At 41.7% G+C, this 26,690-nt stretch overlaps 1 protein-coding gene across 4 annotated transcripts in view; it reads left to right on the top strand.

The window, feature by feature from the left end:
- vipas39 (VPS33B interacting protein, apical-basolateral polarity regulator, spe-39 homolog) overlaps positions 1-26,690 on the top strand; it is a 60,871-nt gene that overhangs the window by 7,678 nt on the left and 26,503 nt on the right. For 3 of the 4 annotated variants that reach the window (XM_072568168.1, XM_072568169.1, XM_072568170.1), the window contains exons 5-12: positions 1,578-1,601; positions 2,141-2,209; positions 3,949-4,013; positions 14,564-14,620; positions 15,789-15,881; positions 18,144-18,177; positions 23,648-23,750; positions 24,346-24,373. In XM_072568168.1, the coding sequence (XP_072424269.1) occupies positions 1,578-1,601; positions 2,141-2,209; positions 3,949-4,013; positions 14,564-14,620; positions 15,789-15,881; positions 18,144-18,177; positions 23,648-23,750; positions 24,346-24,373 (473 nt within the window). The remainder of the gene's footprint in view (positions 1-1,577; positions 1,602-2,140; positions 2,210-3,948; positions 4,014-14,563; positions 14,621-15,788; positions 15,882-18,143; positions 18,178-23,647; positions 23,751-24,345; positions 24,374-26,690) is intronic. The other variant, XM_072568171.1, reaches the window with a different exon arrangement.

Genomic DNA, 26,690 nt, shown 5'->3' with positions numbered 1-26,690 from the left:
CTACCTCACCAATTACGTTTCCTCCATCCTAAGGTCAGAAATAGGGATGTTAGCCGATGGCTAACAGTGTTCAGCTCCATTTGTGACTTCTCAGATACTGAAGCAGTCCATGTGCAAATGCAACAAGATTTGTACAATATTCAGGCCTGTTAAGTGGCAAATAACATTCATCCCACACAAATGCCAGACAATGACTATCTTCAATAAGAGACAATCTAACCACTGCCCCTTGACAGTCAATGGTGTTACCATCAGTGAATCCCCTACAATCAACATCCTAGAGTGACTATTGACTAGTAACTCAACTGGCTTCACCACATAAGGACAGTGGCCACAAGAGCAGGTCCAAAAGCTAGGAAGACAATGGCGAGTAACTGTCCTCCTGATTCCCCAAAGCCTGTCCACCACTTACAAGGCACAAGTCAGGAGTGTGATGGAATAGTCCCCACTTGCCTGGATGGGTGCATCTCCAGCAATACTCAACCATCCAGGACAAAACAGCATGCTTGATTAGTAATACTGTACATCCATAAGCATCCACTCCCTCCACCACTGACCATCAGTATCAGCAGTATGTACTATCAACAAGATGCACTGCAGAAATTCACCAAAGATCCCCAGATGTCATCTTCCAAACCCACGAACTCTTCTATCTGGAAGGACAAGGGTAACAGATACATGAGAACACCACTACCTGCAAGTTCCACTCCAAGCCACTCGCCATCCTAACTTGGAAATATATCAGCTGGGTCAAAATCCTAGAATTCTCTCTGTAAGGACATTGTGGGTCAACCTACAGCACATGAACTACAGAAGGTTCAAGAAGGCAGCTTACCACTACCTCAAGGACAGCTGTGGATTTGCAATAAGTACTGGCCAGCCAGTGATGACCACCTCCCAACAGGGAATAAAATTTGAATCCCTTTCAGTCCTGCAGGCTCTCAGTGTCTTCCAATATCCCAACTCAAAATGCTGTCCTTTGTGTGAGTCCGGATGTTCACTGTATTCAAACAGTAATGGGAACCAAAACTTCACTGCCAGTTCCCTTTGCACCAAGTTCCATTCCCCCATCTACCTTGTGCTTGCAGACCTGGATTGGCTCCTGTCTGCCAACATCTTGACTTTAAATTCTTGTTCACGTGTTTAAATGTTTCCTGCTGTATCTGTGATCTACTCCAGCCTCACAACCCTCAGCACTGACTTAATTCGGGTCTCTTTCTTATCCCAATTTTCATTGCTGTGTCATTCCCTCCGAAAGTTCACTGTCTCTTGATTTATCTGCTCTTTTTTAATATTCCTGAGAACCTGTCACTTTTGATTAAGCTTTGGTCACTTTTCCTAATATCTCCTTGTGTGACTGATGTCACAAATGTTTGAATGTCTTTTTGGAAAATTTTGCACTTGTGAAGTGTATTGGAAGGTTTTTCTCCCTTAAGGGCATTGAATAAAGTCAAGTTATTTTCGACAACATGCAAGCAGTCACACTCCAAAAGTGCTTTGTATATATCATTCAGCAAGTGGAAATAGTTGAGGAGGTTGATCTCCAATGTATACTAATTGTGTTTAATTGTATGCAGATAGAGCATTAACTGGGAATGCAGGTAAATAGTAATGACTGAAACAGTGGTGATTGGGTTTGGAAGTGCATGCTTGGAATGTGTATCTCTATGAATATAAGCTTGTAAAAGTATATAAAGATTTGCTCTAGTTCTATCCTTCATTGCCTGGCTTTTCAGAATAGATTGGGATATAGAGTCATCAATCTCTTCTTAAGTGGAATCCTTAATGTACCCACCTTTCAATGCTGTGAACTCTGCTTTTGGCTGTATGCTAGCTACTTCAATTTCTATTCCTGATGCCAAAATCACTAGATGTAATGCAATTGCAGTAGATCTGTGGCAAGCGGAGAGTCACTTAACACATTTTAAAAGCACGTGCATGTGTTTTATCACCAGAAAATGTGATATTCCACTAAGTATAAATACAGTTAAATCTCAAAAGTCTGAAAGATAATGTGACATTTGTTAATGCCAATCTATTCCGATGATGGGTAAATCTGATTTTTGTAAAGTGAGTGTAATAAGTGATAGTCTTGTGCTGTCTTGCATTCATCTGACTTTGGGCTTATTTTATTTCACAGGTAAAAGGGATTCTTCGAGTGCTTTATTTGGGGTTGGTCGGCCTGGGAATTTCCAGTCACTTTCTGATTGTAAGTTTGTCCAGTGTTTAATTGAATTTAGATCAGTTGGTCCATTTTGAGTTTATTTTGCATGTAAACCTTCTCCCGTCCTTTTCAATGTAACATTATTGCCAAATCCTATCCCTTTCTCCCTTGTATTTATCCAAATTTCTCATACGAGTTTCTACGCTCATTGCTTCAACCAAATGGTAGCGAGTTCCACATCCTAACCACTTCCCAATAAAGAAGTTTCTCTTCCTAGGTTTATTAGTGACAATCTTAGATTACTGCCCCTAGTTTTGGCTCCCTTTGCATTCAGAAACACTACATCTACTCTATCAAACCCTTATATAATTTTAAAAGCCTCTATCAGGCCAGCCTGGAGAAAATAGAATAAAACAAAGAACTGCGGATGTTAGCAATCTAAAGCAAACACAAACAGAAATTGCTGGAGAAACTCAACAGGTGTGGTGGTATCTGTGGAGCGAAGACAGAGTTAATGTTTTGAGTTCCGTGACCCAGAATGGGTCTGACTAGTTTTGCATTCCTGCAGAATGTAGACTCAGCTTATTCATTCATTCCTGATTGATCTAAGTTCTTCATATTGTGTACTTGAGATCTTAATAATTTCCCCTGATTGCCAACCTTTACTTATGGCTTCACTACGGAGCTTGCAAAACTCCCTGTAAAATTATTTACGGAATCAGCTTCAAAAACTGCACTGGCCATCCTGATCCCTGGCTCAGCTCTCCCCTCTTTTAATGGAAGAATTAAAATGATATGAAATGTTGGTGAGAGAGGGTTTTTTTTTGAAGACTGCTCATCAGAGGGATGACAGCATGATAGAATGTAGTTTCATCCTTTTTGCTTTCTCTGCATGGAATATGTCTAATTTCTGCTGTGCTACAGTGATTGGATTATGCAATTCTCTTCTCCCCATTGAAAAGGGGAGGAGGAAGAATTGGACGGAGGGTTGGCGTGTTGTTAACACTTGAGTTCCACAGAAAAGTAGGAAGCTCTTCTGCCATTTCCTCAAGAGTCCCTCTTGGACCCTATGGGAGCCATCCTTTGAGTGAATTTCTTTTTTAAAAAAAACATCAATGATGTAATATAAGCCTCACTGACTAGACTGACCTTTAATGCCCATTTGTAATTACACTTGAGAAGGTGATGCTGAGCCGCCATCATTGCCGTCCTCATGCTCCAGGTGGACCAGCAATGTGGTTGACTCTTAACTGCCCTCTGGGCAATTAAGGATGGACAATGAATGCTGCCTTGAGAGTGTGGCGCTGGAAAAGCACAGTAGGTCAGACAGCATCCGAGGAGCAGGAGAATCAACGTTTTGGGCCAAAGTCCTTTATCAGAAATCAAAAATAAGTGCTGCCTGGCCAGCCTGCCTCATCCTGTGAATTAATTTTAAAAAAAAGGTGCACCCACAGTGCTGTTAGGTAGGGAATTCCAGATTTTTCATGTTTCTAGATGTTGTGTGGGGCATTTGGAGGAGATCTTGTCGATGATGGTGTTTCCATGAGTGTTGTCCACTCTACTGCCACTGTGACTTTGGTGGTGAGTAGTATGAATTTTTAAGGTACTGAATAGGATGCTGATCAAGAGGCTGTTCTGGGAACGCTGAATGAACAAGTTTTCGTGGAGGAATTGTCATCTGAGAGACTGCTCAACATTAGGACAAGGAGATTTAAAAACAAATTTGAGGTTGCTTTCTGTTAATTTGTCATGATAGTAATTGCTCTTCAATGCTTCTTTGTCAGCTGTTGTAGGCTCAGCCAACACAAGCTATGCACCTGATCTACGTAAATCAAAGGCCGATTACAAGGTAGGAAGAATTAATTAATTTAATCTGTCTTTGTTAAGTATTAGCTGAATGCTAAACTGATTGTATCACTGGAATATAAGAAGTAACCAGAAAAGAGGAGCATTTAGCCTATTGCAGTTCAAAAAGATTTTCTAAAGTGTTTTAATTTTTTAATTCCACTTTACAATCCATACCTGCAGCCTGTAATGTTCAGACATTTCTTAGATATGTTCATTGCCTGAGCATCCATAGTTCTCTGTTGAATTTCAAAGGCTCTCATTCACCTGAGTGAAGCGATTTCTCCTCAATAGCCAATCCCTTATTTATACAATATGATCCCAGCCTGGATTCTCCACACAGAGGGAACTCAGCACTTGTGCTGTGAACTCCCTGAAGAATTTTATATTTTTCAAAGACAGTAATGGCTATGAATATTTAAGTTAATCATTTAAAGCAATTTTTGGAGATAATGTTTGAGAACTGGAGATTTTATGGCAGCAGCAGACCCTCTCTGGTTAACCATAACCTAAGCAGCTCAGAATCATGAAAGGTTATGGCACAGAATGAGACCAGAGCAATATAGGAACAAGGGTAGGCCACTTGGACCTTCAGGACAACGCCACCAATCAATAAGATCTCAGTTCCACTTTCCTCCTTGCACTCCATAACCCTTGCCTCCTTTGTCTGTCAAAAATCTAACCATTGGCAATTGCATATGTGTCGGCAAAAAACGAGCCACCAAGTCTATTTGGATATGTTATGACACACCTCTGGGGCAGGCTTCACTTTCTGAACCCAGACTTTCTGGCACTGAGGCAGGAATGTCTATGTCAGGAGACTGCAATGGAGTTTTATTCCATTGCCATAGCCATTTGGCCTCATCTACAGATCCAGAAGGTAAGCATTTCCCATGAAGCACAGCAATGACCCTGGCCAGGACAGGGATTGAACCAATGTCCTTGACATTACTACCACAGTGAGGCCTCATTCCTGATGAAGGGCTCCGTCCCAAAATGTCGATTCTCCTTCTCCTCGGATGCTGCCAACCTGCTGTGCTTTTCCAGCAACACACACTCGACTCTGATCTCCAGCATCTGCAGACCTCACTTTCTCCCATTATTATCACAATGGTCTAACCATCTGGGCATGAGCTTTTCCATGTATTTTTAGTAAAGCTGTTTGGGCATGGTATGTCATATCCCACATAGAAGACAGAACTAGAAATGGCGCAGAGGTAAGGATGGTACTATTGCATCACAAAACCCCTTTTGAAATTATTTTTAATAATATCCAGGACAGGTGGTACTTGAACCCAAACTTTCTGGTGCAGAAAGCGATGCGAACACTACACCACCCTTTGTTCCCACTTTATATTTACACAGTCACTTATTCGATTAAGCCCATTTAGTAGCTTTGCCGTTACTATACTGACATGGTTGACTCTCCTTTTTAGACATGCAAACACGTTAATGAAAAGTAAGCAAAAATAATGTTTTTGATATTGTGCATTTTATAATCTTCCATATTCCCCTTTTTCTAAATCAAAAAATTAAACATTTTTAACCACAAAATAACCAAAGCAAAATTTTCTCTTCTTTATGTTAATGTAAACTTGTTTGGCACCAGATATCCCTCTTGGAGGATCTCTAATAATTCCTTTAACTTTTATCGTGAAACATTCTGCTGGTGACCTGCATCTGCCTACTTTATTTTGCAAATGACTTTTCTATCTCTCATTTCCTTTATGCTTGCAAGATGAATCCTCACTTTTTTTCAGTGATGCCCTTTTGTCAAATAAACATTATCCCAAAAAGAACGGTTATCAACATAATGGAGGTTGCCTCTTGTAGGCAATTTCCTTAGAATACTGGATAAAGACTGCCCTGTACCTACAGCTTCTAATAGCATCAATGTTTCAGCAGATAAAGTACTTTTAATTACCCATTTTATCTTCTTGGTTTCCCAGCCCAATGAACAGCATTGATTATTCCTTCTGGCCAAGAATGACAAACGTAGATATACTCTCATATTCTACCAGAAGATTGGCATGTCAAGTATCTGGAAAATGAGCTAGATTTCATGCCTGTTGGTTTACCCAAGGCTGGAAACTTGACTGTGCTTTTTTCTGAGCTTAATTTTGTTAATATTTTAGTTGCTGTTAAGACTTATTCCTCATTTTCCTCTCCAATACACTATAACTAGCATTGATCTAGTCAGAATGCACAACATAAGACATAGGAGCATAAGTAGGCCATTCAGTTGATCGAGTTTGCTCACCATTCAATGAGATCATGGCTGATCTGATGATTGTCAACTTCACTTTCTTGCCTTTTACCTTTAACCCTTGATTCCCTGTGTAAAAATCTGTCTATTTCAGCCTTGCATGAAAGAATTCCAGAGATTCACCACCCTCTGACAGAAGAAATTCCTCCTTGTCTCTGTCTCAAATATTGTGACCCCTTATTCAGAGATTATGCTCTCTGGTCTGAGCTCTCCTATAAGGGGAAACCTCTTTCTATATCTACCCTGTCAAGTTCCTGAGAATCTTGTGTTTGATAAGGTTACCTCTAATTCTTCTAAATTCCAATGAGTACAGGCCCAACCCACTCGACCTCTCCTCATAATACAGTTCATCCATACCTGTGATCAGTCCAGTGAACCTTCTCCAGACTGTGTCCAATATCAATATATCTACACTTAGGCAAGGGGCCTAAACCAGTTCACAATATACCAGTTGTGGTTGAACTAGAGCTTTGTGCACTTTTAGCAAAACCTCCCTACTTTTTTTACTCTATTTCCTTTGAAATATAGGCCAATGTTCTATTTGCTTTCCTTGTTTTTTGCTGAGCTTGGATGCTAGTATTTTGTGAACTCCCAAATCTCTCTGTTCACTAATTTTCTGCAGTTTTTATTTTATTTTGTTTAACACATGGCCACACTTTGTTAAATGGGAGACTCGCCATAAGCCATGATGGAGTCTTGTTTTTTTTTGCAGATATCACATTTTTCACTAGTGTCCTTTACAAATTTAGTTTCCTCATCTTTCTTCTGTAACCTTTAATAGACTCTTTAACTTGTGAGCTGATGCATGGGCACATTGCCAATGTAACTTTGATATTTTGAACCTTTTTTCCTTTAAAATCTTACTGCCTGCTGCTAATGACACATAATATTTTGATGAGAGACATGAGATCTAGTTCACAGGATATGATGATATCCAGATTGTGAAAATTGTAAATGCACTGGCTTGCCAAAAATGATCACCTTGCTGTGTTCTGTTGCAAGTTTCATTTGAGCTATTTTCCTATGCTGCCGGCTCAGCAATACAGTTATTTCATTTGACACCATGACTATGCTGATAAAGCAGCTAACCACAGCTATTTTACAGGATCACCACTCTTCTGAGTGACAAAAGCATGTTGACAATTCCCAAACGTGAAGCAGGCAGAACTCTCAAATGCCTTAATGTTCCTCCAGTCTTTATTATTTAGAATCAAAGTAACAATTTAACCAATCCGCTTGATGCACTGGGAATATGCATCCACTGTCCAAAACCACATCTTTAAGTCCATGACTAAAATCTTAATTATTGGATTGAATTAAGCTCCTTGTAACTATTGTCCCTGCCTAGTCAGTATCACCACCTCCTTGCAAATCTTCTGTGTCTTGCATAATTTCAAAAGCCTTGTTGTTCCAATTAGGATTAATTTATCACATATAGGATTTTTCATCATATTGACGAAACCTATTGACTATCTCTGGCCAATCCTGAGGTTTATTCTAATGTTATAGTTCCTCGGTTCCTGCTGAATTAATAAAATTGCTGAATGCATGTCTTTCCTCACTCCTTTTAATTATGATTATCCTTTCAAATTGGTGATTGCAGTCTATAACTGATGGTTGTGCATTGCTGCCGCATCCAATCTTTTGTGTAAATGTAAATTCCCAAAATTTGCTTTAAAGCTTTGGACATTTCTCCAAAAGCATGCTTCTTTCTGAAAATCTGACCCATTATGCTAGAAATTTATCCATGTTCAACACTTTAGCACAGCCAACAATTTAAAGACAAGCACTGAGCTACGGGCTTTCATATACGTTTCCTTCAATTTTGAACACTGTTGCTTAAATTCCGTTACATATTATTGAATGGAACAGCAATCTAACTTTCTAAATTTATTGTTTTGAACACGTCTCGTGTGCATTTAACAGACTAATTTCTTATACATTTTGTCCATAAATGTTAATAGATCATCCAAATCTTCATCATTATTCAATTTTTCTACTTTAATCTGATCATGCTTCTAGTAGGAGGTGACGGTGCAAGTTCACATTGTTTTCCTTTGGTAAGATTATAACCAGTATCTATATTATCGAATCAGAGTCATACAGCACAGAAACAGACTCTTCAGTCCAACCAGTCATAGAACATTAAACAGTACAGCACAGTACAGGCCCTTTCACTCTTGATGTTGCACCAACCTGTCATACTGATCTGAAGCCCATTGAACCTACACTATTCCATTATCATCCATATATTTATCTAATTACCATTTAAATGCTCTTAAAGTTGGTGAGTCTACTACTGTTGCAGGCAAGGCATTCCAAGCCCTAACTACTCTCTGACTAACAAACCTATCTCTGACATCTGTCCTGTATCTATCACCCCCTCAATTTAAAGCAATGTCCCCTCGTGTTAGCCATCACCATCTGAGGAAAAAGGCTCTCACTGTCTGCCCTATCTAATCCTCTGATCCCCTTGTGTGTCTCTATTAAGTTATGTCTTAACCTCCTTCTCTCTAATGAAAGCAGCCTCAAGTCCCTCAGTCTTTCCTTGTAAGACCATTCCTCCATACCAGGCAATATCCTGGTAAATCTCCTCTGCAGCCTTTCCAATGCTTCCACGTCCTTCCTATAATGTGCCGACCAGAACTGTACACAATACTCAAGTGTGGCTGCACCAGAATTCTGTACAGCTGCAACATGGCTATGAAACTTAATCCCTCTACCAATAAAAGCTAACACACCGTACACCTTCTTAACAACCCTGTCAATCTGGGTAGGCATGATTTGGAGATGTCGGTGTTGGACTGGGATGTACAAAGTTAAAAATCACACAACGCCAGGTTATAGTCCAACAGGTTTAATTGGAAGCACTAGCTTTCTGACCGCTGCTCCTTCATCAGGTGGTTGTAAAGGACACAATAAAACACAGAATTTATAGCAAAAGTTTACAGTGTGATGTAGCTGAAATTATACATTGAAAAATACCTTGATTGTTTGTTGAGTCTTTCATCTGTTCAAATACCATGTTAGTTTCACTTCTTTCCTGTGTAAATCACAAAACTTTTTTTAAAAAGTTGCATTCTCAGGTTAACTGTAACAATTGGTGTTAGCTAGACAATATGTTGAAGGTGTTAGCCCCCTGTGTTCTCTGTCTGTGCCATAATGTTTAGACTGATTCTAATCTAAAAGCCTGGGTGAGAACTTTTAGGGATCTATGAACATGGACTGATTCCTCTCTATTCATCCACACTACTTACCACTAGCCCAGTACTCTGTATCCCTGTTGCTCCTTCCAAAGTGAATCACCTCACACTTTTCAGCATTAAACTCCATTTGCCTCTCTCAGCCCAGCTCTGCAGCTTATCTATGTCCCTCTGTAACCTGCAACATCCTTCTGCACTTTCCACAACTCCACCGACTTTAGTGTCATACACAAATTTACTAACCCATCCCTTATCCAAGTCATTTATAAAAATGGTAAACAATAGTGGCCCCAAAACAGATCCTTGTGGTACACCGCTAGTAACTGAACTCCAGAGTGAACATTTCCCATCAACCACCACCCTCTATCTTCTTTCAGCTAGCCAATTTCTGATCTAAACCACTAAATCACCCTCAATCCCAAGCCTCGGTATTTTCTGCAATAGCCTACCATGGGGAACCTCATCAAATGCTTTACTGAAATCCATGTACACCACATCAACCATTTTACCCTCATCACCTGTTTGGTCACCTTCTCAAAAAACTCAATAAGGTTTGTGAGGTGCGACCTACCCTTCACAAAACTGTATTGATGATCCCAAATAAAATTATTCCTTTCTTAGATGACTATAAATCCTATCTCTTATAATCCTTTCCAACATTTTACTCCCAACCAAAGTAAGGCTCACTAGTGTATAATTACCAGGGTTGTGTCCACCCACCTTCTTGAACAAGGGGACAACATTTGCTATTCTCCAGTCTTCCTGTACTATTCCTGTAGACAATGACAACATAAAGATCAAAGCCAAACGCTCTGCAATCTTCTCCATAGCTTCCCAGAGAATCCTAGGATAAATCCCAATCGGACCCAGGGATTTATTTAATTTCACACTTTCTAGAATTGTTAACACCTCTTTATTCACCTCAATCCCATCTAGTCTAGTAGCCTGTATCTCAGTATTCTCCTTGACAACATTGTCTTTCTCATATGCGATTACTAATGAAAAGTATTCATTTAGCACCTCTCCTATCCCTTCGGACTCCACACAGAACTTCCCACTACTGTCTTTGACAGGCCCTAAACATACGCTAGTCATTCTCCTATTTCTGACATAGCTACAGAAAGCTTTACTGTTTTCCTTGATCCTACCTGCCAAAGACTTCTCATGTCACCTCCTGGCTCGTCTAAGCACTCTCTCTCAGTCCTTCCAGGCTAACCTGTACACTTGTGCACCCTAACTGAGCCTTCACATCTCATCTTCATGTCTCTTCACAAGAGGCAGCACGGTGGCTCAGTGGTTAGCAATGCTGCTTCACAGCATCAGGGTCCTAGGTTCGATTCCAGCCTCGGTCGACTGTCTGTTCGGTGTTTGCACATTCTCCCCGTGTCTGCGTGGGTTTCCTCTGGGTTCTCCAGTTTCCTCCCACAGTCCAAAGATGTGCAGGTCAGGTGAATTGGCCATGCTAAATTGCCCATAGTGTTAGGTGCATTAGTCAGAGGGAAATGGATCGAAGTGGGTTACTCTTCAGAGGGTCGATGTGGATTTGTTGGGCCGAAGGGCCTGTTTCCACAATGTAGGGAATTTAATCTAATCTAAGAGATTTGACTTCTTTAGTAACCACTTCCTCCCTGCATGACAAGTACATATTTATCAAGGACACGCAGGAGCTGTTCCTTGAATAAGCTCCATGCCATACAGAATCCCAAACTAAACTAGTCCCACCTGTATGCTCCTGGTCCACATCCCTCCAAAGCTATCCTATTCGTATATTTCCATAGTGTCTTTTAAACGCTGTAACTGTATCTGCATTCACCACTTGTTCAGGAAATTCATTCCATATGTGAACAATCCTCTGTGTAAAAGATTTTCCCCCATGTCTTCTTTCAATCACTCTGCTCTTACCTTAAAAATGTACTGCCTAGTCTTGAAATCCCTTATCCTGGGAAGAGACATCTACCATTAACACTAGCTATGTGCTTCATGATTCTCTTCTCAACCTCCTACGCTCCAATAAATTCATTTTTTTCACAATAATCGGTTTCAGCTTCATGAAACAGTGCTGGAAATATTATCTTGACACCTTGTTATGAACTAGGCCAGATCCCCTCAAAACATTTCAAGAGTGTAGCCCAGACTCAAATTTTGCTAGTTGTTTGAAGCAGGTGTAATATGGATATTCCAGGAGAGATGCAGCTGGTCAAACCCCTTATTGTTAAACAAAACAGAATTTACTTACAAGGTTACTGAATGAAACACAAACAAAGAAGAACAGAATATCGAATAACTTAACCTATCCAGAAATGCAAATGATCGTCCCAACTTAATGATGTTGTTTCAAATACTTGCAACAATCCTCATAACCCCCCCCCTTGGCTAAAAATGTAAAATCAAACACAGGTCTTACAGGAGAGAAGTCAAAGAGAGGGATCAGCATGGAACTGCTTCTTTCATTTAGCAGTTCTTGGGCCAGCAGCCTCAAACTGCCTGACTGCTTTCAGGGAATAGCCAAACTGCCAATACCAAAGAAGAGCTGAGCTGGGAGAACTGGCGACTCCCCTTTAATCATATAAGTGTTTTTTTATAAACTTGAAAGCCTTTTGCCTCCGGCAATATCTGTTAGCGATAATCAAACTGCCCCAAAACCCTTCAAACTTGGACTTTTCGGAGCCTCTGCCTTTTACAACCTCTCTGAAAAAGAAATCAAGGACAAAATAACCTATTAAAGGAGAAGCATTCTCACACCTTTCAGTTATTATTAAAAGTAACTCAAATTATAGCCTCACGTCTAAGAATAAAGAATAGAAAACTACACAGAAAATAGGGTCTTTGACCCATCAGGCTTTTGAGATTCTACTTGTCCAGGACATTATTTGGTTCCTTTTAACCCTCTGAATTTCTTGTTTCAGATTTTTACTGCTTCCTTTCCTTCCTTAAGGGCCTTGTCTGCTTTCAGTTCCTTTCTCTTTTTGATCTAATTTCAATCTCTCTTGTCATTCAGGATTCCTGAATCTTTCCATTCTTATCTTTCAATCTCACAGAACATGCTGGCCCATAACTCTTATCAACTGGCCCTTAAAAGACTCCCACGTGTTCGATGTAGAGCTACCTTCAAATGACTGCCCCCCAATGTAACTTCCCTAATTTCTGTCGAATATTAATGAAATAAGTCTTCCTCCATGTTAGTACTTCTATTTGAGGGCCTTCTTTTCCTTGTCCAAAACAATCTTAAAAATTATGACTAAAAATCTCTGTCACAGAATGTGTTAAAAGTAAAAGTCCTAATTCTCAATCTTCACCTTTAGACAAACATCCTCTGCTACCAATGTTAACTTGGATCTAAGCTTGTTTGAGGAATGGAACTCAAGATAACTTTTCTTTATGGGTAGAATTTAGTGACCATTAGTTACCCAGCTTCTACCGCACTTGCTGCCACCTGCCCCAACCAGAACCCCCACCTTAAAATAAAATTAAATGCAGTATACCAGTTCAGACATGTTAAGGTATACCTCCGTGGCAGGTGGGACCTGAACCCAGATCTTCTGGCTGAGGTGTATGGAGATCTGCTTGTTTCTTCTTTAGATTTGCATCTTCAATCAATCAATTAATCCGAGCCATCAGCATTAACGTTTGTGAAGCTGACACTGATAGCTATCATCAATTATTGTAAAAACCCATCAGGTTTTCTAGTGTCCACTAGGGCAGGAAATTTGCTGTCATCATATGGGCTGTGCTGTATGTGTCTGCAGATCTACAGAAACATTCACCTGAAGGCTGTTTGGCCCATCATTCCTGCATCAGTTTTATTACCTAGTGCCAATCTGCTGCCTTTACTCCATATCCCTGCACACCTTTTCTATCCAGATAATCATCCAGTGCCCTCTTGAAAGCCTTCATTGAACCTGCCTTTGTCACGTTTTCAAGGAGTGCGTTCCATATTGTTACTCAGCATATGAATCTTTTTTCACACATTATCCTTGGGCGTTTCCACATCACTTTAAATCTATGCCCTCTTTTATTTTCTTCCTTATATGAGCGGGAACAGATTCTTCCGATCTGCTCTGTCGAGCTCACTCACAATTTTGAAAAGTTCTTTCAAATCTTTTCTCAATCATCGCTTGATGAAGAACAGTCCGAACTTATTCAGTCTATCCCCATTCTAACTCTTTCAGTAAAAACCGAAGGAACTGCGGATGTTATAAATCAGAGATAAAAATTGAACTTGCTGGAAAAGCTCAGCAGGTCTGGCCGCATTTGTGGAGAGCAATCAGAGTTAATGTATCTGATCGATTGACCCTTCCTTGGAACTCCAGAAGGGTGATTCAACCTGAAACATTAACTCTGATATCTCTCCACAGGTGCTCCCGGACCTGCTGAGCCTTTCCAGCGATTTCTATATTGTTTCTTTGTGTCCTCTGAAATGGCCTTGCAATCCATTCAGTTAAAAAGCATTTAGGGATGGACAACAAATGCTGGCCTAGCCAGAGGTTCCCATATCCCATGGAAGAATAATATAAATGTGCTGCGTAACTTCAAGATGAAGATTTGGGGAGGACTAACTCTTTTCTCCACAATAGTACAGAAAGCAAAGCACAGATATAGCAACAAAAATGATGATTATTTGTACTTCTATTCATTGAATGTATTTAGGCTAAAAACAACAGACAGATATGTGGAAATGTGCTTTTCTTCCACATACCTTGCCCTTTAAGAATTCATTTTTAATGAATGCTGCTTATTGTAGCATTTGTAATGTGGTTATTATTTTATTGGACAATTATCAAACACCTGAACCAATTATCTAGAGCACTGATCTCTCCATTGGAAATTTGAATTCAATTCATTGACAAAATATGGAATAAGAAGCTATTCTACACAATGGAGTGTGCCTCACCACCATCTTCTCAAGAGTATTTAGGATTGGGCAGGAAATACTGGCCCTCCTGGCGACATTCACATCCTGTCAATGAATAATGAAAGATTTGACATTAAAGGAGTTGGCTGCGAACTCATTATGTTTTTGTGTAGCTTGTTTTGTTTTGATTCTGACTGGTGCTTCACCTTGAGTTTCCTGCTTTCTCTTCACAGGACATTTCAATTGATTGGAGTCCACTGGAGACAGTTAGACAGATGCAGAAAGGCAGGGTATGGTGAAATACTGACAAAGATTCTTTTGCAGTCTACTCCTTTCTTTGTGATATAGTGTCATTGACACCAGGGACTTGCCACTCCCTTTCCCCAGTGTCATTATAAATCTCTGACACAGCGAACGGTTCCAACCAGAGAGAATCTAACCATTCAAAGGCATGATCATTACTGCATCCCCACAGTGAACATCCTAGTGGTAACCATGGACCATAAACAACAATATTAGCCATATAAATTTTGTGTTACAAGAGTAGATCAAAGTCTAGGAATTGTCCAGTGAGTAACTAATCTCCTGACTCTCTAAAACCTGTCCACCATCTACAAGGCACGAATGAGAAATATGATGGAATATTCCCCATTTTCCTGAATGGATGCAGTGCCAGCAACACTGAAGAAGTTGAGACCCCTACTATCTACAAGACGCAATGTGGCAATTCATCAAGACTCCTTTGACACGATTGTCCAAACCTATGACCACTATCATTTAGAAAAGTGAGGGCAGCAGATACATGGGAACAACACCTCCTGCAAGTTCTCCTCCAAGCCACTTACCATCCTGACTTTGAAATATACCCCGATTCTATCAGTGTCACTGGGTCAAAATCCTGGAGTTCCCTCCCTAATGTCATTGTGGATCTAGCTAAGCACATGGACTGCAGCATTTCAAGAAGACAGCTTGACATTCTCAAGGGCACCTAGACATGGGTAATAAATGTTGGCCAGCCAATGTCATCCACATCCCAAGAGTGGGTATAAAAAATAAAGTGTAAGCAGGATGCTGTGTGTCTACAGGAAACATTCTTTTCAAGAGGGATTGCAGGGGGAATGGAATAGTAGGGTAGGGTGGAGACCATGATAGCTGAGACTAACCAACATTCACAGATGATTTATTTCCTGGGGTTGATGGTCACATTGTTTCATTCTTGCTTCACCTCCAGAACTACGACCGATTGTAGTGAACCAATTGCCGGGGCATTTTGCAGTAGAGAGCCAATAGATTGTGACCGAAAACAGAGAACTTAAATTAGTAGGAGAAAGCTTGATCTAAATGAAATGTAGTTGCCCTCTTCCTCTCTGACATTTACACACACACCCACATACATTGTTTTTATCTTTATGAAACCAGCATTTATTTTTGCTGATTGTGTACCAATTTGTTTTTCAGATGTACTCCTTAGAGAGGTTTCGCTCCTTGAATGAGAAACTACATCTCGTGGATGAAGCTGTTCGTACACACGATGGAAATGTCATCACTGCAGTGAGTGCTTATTGGAAACACCACTAGGTTTATTATTTCTTTTGCTGAATACAGTGTGAATCTCAGTCTGATGGAGAATAGTGAGAGTGTTAGGGATATTTCAGCCTGACTGGGATATTTAAACTTTTCTCACTCACTCTCACTGTCTCTCTCCTCTTTTCAGATGCACCTTAAATCTCACCAGTTTAGCCCAACTATCTATTCCCTGTTTATCTGTTTAAGAGGTCTTTGGTGGGAGAAAGTGAGGACTGCAGATGCTGGAGATCAGAGCTGAAAAATGTGTTGCTGGAAAAGCAACCCACCAACCTCCAGATACATCGTATCGTCCTTCGTCATTTCCGCCACCTCCAAACGGACCCCACCACCAAGGATATATTTCCCTCCCCTCCCCTATCAGCATTCCGGAAAGACCACTCCCTCCGCAACTCCCTCGTCAGGTACATACCCCCTACCAACCCAACCTCCACTCCCGGCACCTTCCCCTGCAACCGCAAGAAATGCAAAACTTGCGCCCATACCTCCCCCCTCACTTCCCTCCCAGGCCCCAACGGATCCTTCCATATCTGTCACAAATTCACCTGCACCTCCACATACATTATTTACTGCACCCGGTCTGGGCAGCATCTGGCTCACAGTTAAAAAAACAGATATGGAGCATTAATTAACACCTCAGGTATGCCTCATGCCTCCATTTGTAAATACCTTTTCTCGTCCCTAATTGACCCCTTTTACCACATATCTACTGCTTACCGATGTGACCTCCTCTACATTGGGGAGACAGGCCACCTACTTGCGGAATGTTTCAGAGAACACCTCGGACACCGGCACCAACCAACCCAACCACCCCGTGGCGGAACACTTTAACTCCCCCTCCCACTCCGCCAAGGACATGCAGGTCCTTGACCGCCTCCATCGCCAGACCATGGCAACACGACGCCTGGAGGAAGAGCGCCTCGTCTTCCGCCTAGGAACCCTCCAACCACAAGGGATGAATACAGATTTCTCCAGCTTCCTCATTTCCCCTTCCCCCCCACCTTATCTCAGTCCCAACCCTCGGACTCAGCACCACCTTCTTGACCTGCAATCTTCTTCCTGACCTCTCTGCCCCCACCCCCTCTCCGGCCTATCACCCTCACCTTACCCTCCGTCCACCTAGCGCATTCCCAATGCCCCTCCCCCAAGTCCCTCCTCCCTACCTTTTATCTTAGCCTGCTTGGCACACCTTCCTCATTCCTAAAGAAGGGCTTGTGCCCGAAACGTCGATTCTCCTGCTGCCTGACCTGCTGCGCTTTTCCAGCAACACATTTTTCAGCTAAGAGCTCTTTGGTGGCTGGTTCTCAAATTTTGTTTGATGACTCTGCTGCAAAGGGCTTTGTGATGCTTCACAGTGTTAAAGGTGCATTTTAGGTATGAACAAATTGTTCTTGCTGTGCTTTGGCTCCGTGCAGCAATCATGACAAATTCTGATGTCCTTAGAAATGGATCTCCACTCAGTTGGTTCTGCTGTAGTCAATGCATAATCAGAGACTGATCACCTAACAACGTCCTGGTTAAGCTGAAAGCAGAGGTATTATTAGAAAAACATTCATGGCTAACATAAAGGGAAATCCCAATGCCCCCATAAGCAGGTAAGCAGTAGATAGGTGGTAAAAGGGGTCAATTAGGGACGAGAAAAGGTATTTACAAATGGAGGCATGAGGCATACCTGAGGTGTTAATTAATGCTCCATATCTGTTTTTTTAACTGTGAGCCAGATGCTGCCCAGACCATGATGACAAAGTGTCACTGGGTTAATGTGCTGGAAATCAAGCCTGGCTATTCCCAGGGTCATCACAAAATTTAAAGTCATGATTTGGAGGTGCTGGTGTTGGACTGGGTTGTATAAAGTTAAAAATCACATAACACCAGGTTATAGTCCAACAGGTTTATTTGAAAGCTCTAGCTTTCAGAGCCCTGCTCCTTCACAATCATCTGAAGGATGGTTGCAATGCCAATGAAGTAAAGAATTTATATAACTGTATTTCAGTTTGCAAGTTGGCATTTGAGGGGAGGAAGGATGTGAAGTAGTGAGGAGCTTGTAATACAGATTGTCCACTAAATGTAATATTTTGAAGGTGAGTGGGATAATTATATTCTCATTGAACAGCACTAGTTCAGTTTTTCGCTCACGGATGATAGAGAAGCTTGTTTAATTATCTGATTTTAATGTTTATTGTACTAGGGTCAATATTTACAAAAACTTTCTCAAATTATTTCTTACAGGTTTTGATCTTTTTGAAAAAATCATTAAGCAAAGGTATGTGCTTGTTTAACTTCCATGTTATAGTAACTAGGGACCAGTATTGAGAACTGAAATCCTTGGCCAATTTTTATCAGCAAGGTACCATTCACTTCTGGTGGTTAGCAACTGGGCTTATACACACCAGTAATGTTCCATATGCAATCATAACTTTGCAAGAAGTAGTGCAATGTCAACACTGGGAAAGCAGGGATAGGAGAGTTACAATCGGTTTCAATGTTTGCGCATTTCTAAGGGGGGGGGGGGTCACAGAGGTGTTTAAGCTGAGGTTGGTTAGGATGCCTGAACATTTTTAGTGTCTAGTCACCTTTGTCATGCAAAGGTCAAAGTGAGGACTTCAGATCCTGGAGATCAGAGTCAAAAGGTGTGGCACTGGAAAAGCACAGCCAGTCAGGCAGCATCCGAAGGGCAGGAGAGTCAATTCTTCTGCTCCTCAGAAGCTGCCTGATCAGCTGTGTTTTTCCAGCACCACACCTTTTGACTTGGTCATGCAAAGGCAGATGAGCTGCGTGCCCTCCACAGTCCAAACAGGTTACCTGAAATGAACAATGCAGTTTGTAGATGAAACTGCATTTACAGTTGAGAGATGTGTGACTGTATAGTGGGATGGTTTATAACAGTACTTGCTTAGAAAGGTTCACTGAATTTACAGGACAGTATTCATCCTACCCTGTGAGTGAAGATAACTGGTTGGCGTGTATCTTCAGTGGCATGATAAAGTGAATTCTCAGCACATTTCTACCTGGAGACCCTGTTTACCAGACTGATTCCCGGGGTGGCAGGACTGATGTATGAAGAGAGACTAGATTGATTAGGTCTATACTTCTTGGAATTTAGTAGGATGAGGGGGTGGCTCTCCAATCATAGATCACCTCATTGAATTCTAACAGGACCAGACAGAGTAAGGATGTTCCCTATGACTGGAGGGAGTCACAATCTAAAAATACAGTTAGGCCATTTAAAACTGATTCGACGAGAAATTTCTTCAGAGAGTGGTGAGATTTCAAATTCTCTATCACAGAAAGTGGTTGAGGCCAAAACATTGAATGTTTTCAAGAAGGACTTAGATATAGTTCTTAGGCTGAAAGGGATGAAGGGTATGGGAAGAAAGCGGGAACAGGATACTGAGATGAATGGTCAGCCATGATCATAATGGATGGTGGGGCAGGCTTGAAGAGCCCAGTCCTGTTCTTGTTTTCTGTGTTTCACCTACTTGATAGAGAGAAAGTGAGGACTGCAGATGCTGGAGATTAGAATCGAAAAGTGTGGTGCTGGAAAAGCACAGGTCAGGCAGCATCTAAAGAGCTGGCGTAAGCCCTTCGTCAGGAATGTTGGTGGTGGGGGGAAGGGGGCTGAGAGATAAATGGGAGGGAGCGGGGCTGGGGGAATGGTAGCTGGGAAGGTGATAGGTCGATGCAGGTGAGGGGGGGTGATGGTGACACGTCAGAGGGGAGAGCGGAGTAGATAGGTGGTAAGGAAGATGGACAGGTAGGACAGGTCAAGAGGATAGTGCCGAGTTGGAGGGTTGAATCTGGGATGAGGTGGGGGAGGGGAGATTTGCAAACTAGTGAAATCTACGTTGATGCAATGTGGTTGGGGGGTCACAAAGCAGAAGATGAGGCGATCTTTCTCCAGTGGGCGGGTGGCTTCGATTTGGTGATGAAGGAGGCCCAGGACTTGCATGTCCTTGGTAGAGTGGGAAAGGGAGTTGGCCACAGGGCATTGGGGTTGTTTGATGCACGTGTCACAGAGATGTTCCCCGCAACATTCTGCGAGGTGTCCTGTCTCCTCAATGTAGAGGAGATCACTTCAAGAGCAACAGACACAGTAGATGAGGTGTTTGGATGATTAGATTAGATTAGATTCCCTACAGTATGGAAACAGGCCCTTCGGGCCAACAAGTCCACACTGACCCTCTGAAGAGTAACCCACCCAGACCCATTCCCCTACCCTATGGGTACCCCTGACTAATGCACCTATCACTATGGGCAGTTTAGCATGGCCAATTCACCTGGCCTGTGCATCTTTGGATTGTGGGAGGAAACCAGAGCACCTGGAGGAAACCCACACAGACATGGGGAGAATGTGCAAACTCCACACAGTCATCTGAGGCGGGAATCGAACCCAAGTCCCTGGCGCTGTGAGGCAGTGGTGCTAACCACTGAGCCATCGTGCTGCCCATTGTGCAGGACAAATCTCTGCTGGATGTGGAAGAATCCTTTGGGGCCTTGGATGAAGGTAATGGGGGAGGTGCGGGTGCAGGTTTTACACCTAATGTGCCTCAAGGGAAGGTGTTGAGAGTGGAGGGTGGTTTGGCATGGGTTGATGGAGGTGGACCTAACAAGGGACTTGCGGAAGGAATGATCTCTGCAGAATGCAGTTCGGGGAGGCGACAAAAATATATTTCTGGTTGTGGGGTCTGATTGTGGATTGCGAAATACAGCGTATTATCCTCCGCCATACAGCGCATTATCCACCACCATTTCTGCCACAGAGCGCTGTTTCTGCCACCTACAATCAGACCCCATCACCAGAGATATATTTCCCTCTCCACCCCTCTGCATTCCGCAGAGACCATTCCCTCCGCGACTCCCTCATTGGGTCTACACCTTCCCTTGCCACCACAAGAGGTGCAAAGCCTGTGCCCATACCTCCCCCATCACCTCCATTCAAGGCCCCATTCTCAACATCTTCAACATCTGGCAGAGATTTTCCTGCATTTTCAAACACCTCATCTACAGTGTCCATCAATGTGATCTCCTCTACATTAGGGAGACAGGATGCCAACCTGTGGAATGTTTCAGGGAACATCTCTGGGACACAAGCACCAAACAACCCTCCCGCCTTGTGGCTGACCACTTCAACTCCCCCTCCCACTCCCCCAAGGATATGCAGGCCCTGGGCGGCCTCCCCCACCAAATTCAAGCCACCCAACGACTGGAGGTAGAACGCCTCATCTTCCACCTGGAACCCAACCACACGGCATCGACATTGACTTCACCAGTTTCCTCATTTCCCCCTCCCCGCTCCACCTCATTCCAAAACCCACCCTCCAACTTGGCACCACCCTCCTGAACTGCTCTACCCTCCCCTCCGACCTATCCCCATCACCCCCAACTTGCATCTACCTATCGCCTTCTCAACTACCTTCCCCCACCCCCACCCTCCTATTTATTCTCAGGCGCTCCCCCCACCTCATTCCTGATGAAGAGTTTATGCCTGAAACGTCGATTCTCCTATTTCTTGGATGCTGCCTGACCTGCTGTGCTTTTCCAGCACCACACACTATTTGAAAGAGGATTATCTGAATATTTCAAGCTAATAATATTCTCTTTCCTAATTAATTACCTCAAATGCTTAACCTTAAATTCAGGACTCTTTCATGTAAGTTGTTTGAGGATGTGGTCATCGCTGGCTTGGCCAGCATTTGTTGCGTATTACTTACTGCCGAAGAGAAGGTGATGCCTCCTTGACCCACTGCAATTCTTCTGGCATAAGCTACAATGCTGTTTGAAAGGAAGTTCCAGGACTTTAAGCCAGCAACATCAATCTTTTCTAAGCCAGTACCTCCAATCATGTGATCACATATCTCATGGAAATGTCTAACTTGCCATGAATTGTCATGCTGCAATGCTCCATTACTGAAGTCAATCAGTAGTGTTGTTAACCCTAGTGATAATTGCTAATCCTACTTCCTCCACACAATGGCACTACTACAGTTAAAATGGAACTTACATTGCAAGTTTTGTTTTACCCCTAGATGGTGCTGTCAGTTCTCTGTGCAAGCATAAATTGAAGCTTCAGGCTGGAATTTTACCTAGGTGACAGTTATTTCCAGCCAAATTCCAGTGAATCACCCAAAATTGATCAAATCAGCATTGTGTCACCACAACAGCTTCCATTTATATAGTGCCTTTAAAGTAATTAAATATCTCGGGGTGCTTAAGTTACAGTAACTTGGTATTGAGCAGGACTGGCATTTCCTTAAACTTAAAATCAACTAAAACTTAACACTGTCTTAAAGAAATTTTAGCTGGAAATCAGCTCCTCCCACAAATTGGCTGTCCCAGATTGAATTAATCGACATTGTGAGTTTTCAATAATCTCTCCACTTTTCTGGCCTTCAAGGTGATTCTTAGTTTTAACTTTGCTTATCTATGCCCTTGCACACAGTTTTTAAAAAAGCTGGTATGCATTAAAATATTTAATTTCTTTTGAAACTGTTTGCATTACACCAATGAAACTAGTAAGTAGCTCTGTATAGTTTTTACGAATTTCAGTTCTTTAAAATCTGGCTACTTACAGGTGGTGGAACTCAAATGTTTATATTTGGTAATAAACCAATTTTCAGTTATATCAATAAAACAACACCAGATTATCACTTCGAAATACTCCGGGGAACATTATTTGAAAAGCTATAGCATTTTAAAGTGCTGCCCAATTGTGCTAACTCATGGACCATTTTCCAAGTATACAGAGGAGTTTGAGTAAAATCTTGAACATAGAATAAATCTGCAGCATTTATGGTGTAATCTTGAGAGCAATTTGCACCCATAGTCGAAATTATATCCACAGAGTTCAAGAATAAATATACATAACACCCAGGAAACCATTTTGCGCAGGCATGATGGCTAAATAGCACCCTGTGCTTTTTCATTCTTTGAGAGAGGCTTCAGATACTGAGAACCTTTTCAATTGACGTGGAGAAGGCGAAGTAGAAACAATAGAGGTTATTAAAATTCTGAAGTATTTCTGATGAAGCAAGGAAATACTACTTCCTCTGGTCAAGAAAGCATTGATAAAGAGTCATAAATTATAATTGTCAATGAGATTAAGGACAGTAGCCAGAACATTTTTTTTTAGAGGAAATTATTAAAGTGTGAAATATGTTGCCACAGGGTGTGATTGAATCAGAGATCCATTTAACTTTTAGAAGATTGGTAAGTATTTTAAAATATTACAGGATAAGTGCAGAACAAGGGGATTAGATTGCTGTCATAAGAAGCTTGTACAGGCACATTTGACTGATTGGTATCCTCTGTGCAGCAGACATCTCGTAACCTCTCTCAGGCAGTTGAAACAGACATAGTTAAAAGACATTTTCACTACTAAATATGGGTGGAAGCAGAATTCACGTTAATGTTTAAAAGGGGAGAATAGTAAATATTTGAAAAGAGCAAAACGTGGAACAGGTATTGTGGAGAGGAATGGATGACATGAATAGCTCTTTTTGAGAGTTGGCAACTGTGAGGGCCCAAATGGCGTCTTCATGCTGTGACATTTTGTGGTTTCACATCTAACAAAAAGGAAATTGATTAATATGTATTTTTAAGGTTAAACTGACTTTTCTCTGGTAGAACGCTGATGGTAAGAGCACTTTTTAAAAAGAAAATTGTATAATTCAGTAACTAACGTATTTTGTGTGTTGGCAATTTGCCATGCCTATCTGGATTTGTGTGTATTGTAGAAGTATTATTTCGAGAGCTGGAGTACCGGCAGGTTGCCCTACAACATTTTATCTACTATCTGAAAGAGACGGGGGAACAGAAACTACTGTTGGAGGTGCTCAAGTAAGGAGGCCTTTTTGTATTCTGCTGTTCTTGTTCATCTTTGGAATACAATCAGTCTGAGAATAAAGCATAAAAGATTAATTCAAATGAACACAGCTTAACAAGAAATTGTGCAAATAAATGAGCTCTTAGAGATCAGGAGCATATAGCCAAAATTGAGAACTATGGGTACCTCGGCAAAAGGGCAAGCTATTAGAAAAACTCCGATTCCACCCCACACTTGATCACTCAAAGGCCGTCTGTGTGTGGGATGGAGACAAAGAACAGAAAAGGAATGATAAATGTACAGAAAGCAGCCAGTTAGATAAGTTTGACTCCCAGTCTCACTGCAGCTGATCTGAAGTAAGGAAGCACCAAGATGCTTGAATGGGCCTCAGGAATAGGAAAGGTATCGTGGTATTGGCCAGGATTCTCACTCGTGATCAATATCTAGTCATTATCAGGTAGGGATAGAATGAGCTTTTGCCAGATGACATTAGTGTGGCAATAAGTGACAGCTTCAAAAGTAGATAAGGAAGCAAGGTTAAATAAGGATAAAATCTCTGCAAATGGTAAGCAAAGTGACATTAAAAGTCTACTTTTTTTTTAAATGCAGGGTTCTGGGAAGAACAGAAGAGGCTGCAGTAAGTATGGTGCAGCTTAGAGATACAGAATAGAGCTCTGTACGATCCACTCATACATTCACCAATTGAGTCGAGTAACTGTTTTGGGGTGTGATGGTGTTGTGGTCATCCAGAAAATATAAATTTAATTTAAAAGATCTGGAAATACGGAGCTGGCATGTGACCATGGAGTTGTAAGATTATTTTAATGTCCTGTAGAAAAATAAACCTGCTATCCATACCTTGACTTGCTTATATATGATGCCAGTCCCACACTGACTTGATGGACTCTTAACTGCCATATTCTAACAAAATGCTGCTGGTCTTCAAAAAGAGATCTGCTTGTCACCACCAATTTCTTGAGGGACCTAGACATGGATAATCAAAGACTGTGGCACTCACATCACAAGAGTGAATGAAAATGAAATGTAAAATGCACAGTCAAATCCTCCTCTGTACTTTCCCATTGAACACCCCCAGGTTTAGTGCAGCATTAGTGAGGTTGTATGACCTTCTCAACAGTGTATTGTGGCCACACACCTCGAGTGGCTAAAATGACTTTGTCACTGTTGTTTTGCTGTGATATTTTAAATTCCTACACAGTCATTCTAAAGGAGGTTTTCCTAGTAAAAATGAACAATAAGTGATTTCAATGAACTGATATGCCAATAAACTGACAGAGAGAGATAATGGGGAGAAAGTGAGGACTGCAGATGCTGGAGGTAGGTTAAAATCTTCAAGGAGAAAGTGAGAAAGGAGAAACTGTCCTAAACAATGTTTTATAAAGTTGTCGCAAGATTTCCTTGTCCATATCTTCTAAGCCCCAGCTAATGAAGACAAGCATCCGACATGCCGCCTTCATCACCCTTTGTACCTGTACTGACAGCTTCAGGGATCTATGGACCCTGAAGGTCATCAAGGTCCCTTTGTTCCTCAGTATTCTTGAGGGACCTGAAGAAGGGCTCATGCCCGAAACGTCGATTCTCCTGCTCCTTGGATGCTGCCTGACCTGCTGCGCTTTTCCAGCAACGCATTTTCAGCAGAGAGAGATAATGGCCATATCTTTGGGCCTGGGCTGAAACTGAATCCAGGCCCAGAGGTATGATAATGAAGGATTCCCACAGTTGGAATTTAATCCTGCAACTGTCCTGTAATTGAGTGGTATCCCATTAATAACTATTTTATAAGTCAAACGTTCCTAACCTGATGTGATCTTTTACCCACGAAATACTATAAGGAATGACTAAATGACCTCATAGAGAGAGTCATGCCACATAGAAACTGGCCTTTCAGCCCTACATATCTGTGCCAGCCGTGCTATATTAATCTAACTTCGCTGCACTTAGAAACATAGAAAATAGGTGCAGGAGTAGACCATTCAGCCCTTAGAGCCTGTACCACCATTCAATACAAACATGACTAATCATGCAATTTCAGTATACCACTCCCGCTTTCTCTCCATGCCCTTTGCTCCATTTAGCCATAAGGGCCATGTCCAGCTCCATCCTGATTATATCTAACAAATTGGCCCCAACAACTTGCTCTGTAGCCTACTTTGCTTTGGCAGTTTGTGTTCATCCAGATATTCTTAAGTATTGCAAGAGTACCTAACCTCCATCTCACAGGCAGCACATTCCATATAAATGTTTTCTCAGGTCTCCACTAAACTACTTGCTCCTCACTTTAAACTAATGCCGTCTAGCCTTAGACATGTCTGCCATGGGGAAAAGATTCTGTTGTATGCCTTTCATAATTGTGTATACCTCAATTAGATCCTCCCTTAGCTTCCTCTGCTCTAAGGTAAATAAATCTTCCTCGTAGCTGAGACTTTTCAGCTCAGGCAAGTTCTGGGTGAATCTCCTTTCTACTCTCTTCAGTGGAATCATGTCATTCCAATAGTGTGACAACCACAACTGCACATTGTTTAGGCCACAAATTGCACAATGTTTTATAAAGTTGTCGCATGATTTCCTTGTCCATATGTTCTATGCCCCAGCTAATGAAGACAAGCATCCAACATGCCTTCTTCATCACCCTTTGTACCTTTACTGACAGCTTCAGGGATCTATGGACCCTGAAGGTCATCAAGGTCCCTTTGTTCCTCAGTATTCCTGAGGGACCTAGGTATCTACCATTTGTCGTGTATATTCTTCCCTTATCAGACTTCCAAAAATGCATCACCTTGCACTGATTGGGATTAAATTCCATTTGCCATTGCTGTGCCCAAGTTACCAGTGGATCAATATTAGACTGTAGCCTGAGACCATCCTCCTCTGTATCAGCAATGCTACCATTTTTAGTGTCCTCTGCACACTTAATACATATACCTTGAACATTC

The sequence above is a fragment of the Chiloscyllium punctatum genome, chromosome 4 (genome assembly GCF_047496795.1).
Source record: "Chiloscyllium punctatum isolate Juve2018m chromosome 4, sChiPun1.3, whole genome shotgun sequence".
In the NCBI taxonomy this organism is placed as follows: domain Eukaryota; kingdom Metazoa; phylum Chordata; class Chondrichthyes; order Orectolobiformes; family Hemiscylliidae; genus Chiloscyllium; species Chiloscyllium punctatum.
The sequence above is the reverse complement of the archived record's forward strand: the minus strand, read 5'-3'. Positions and strand labels throughout refer to the sequence as shown.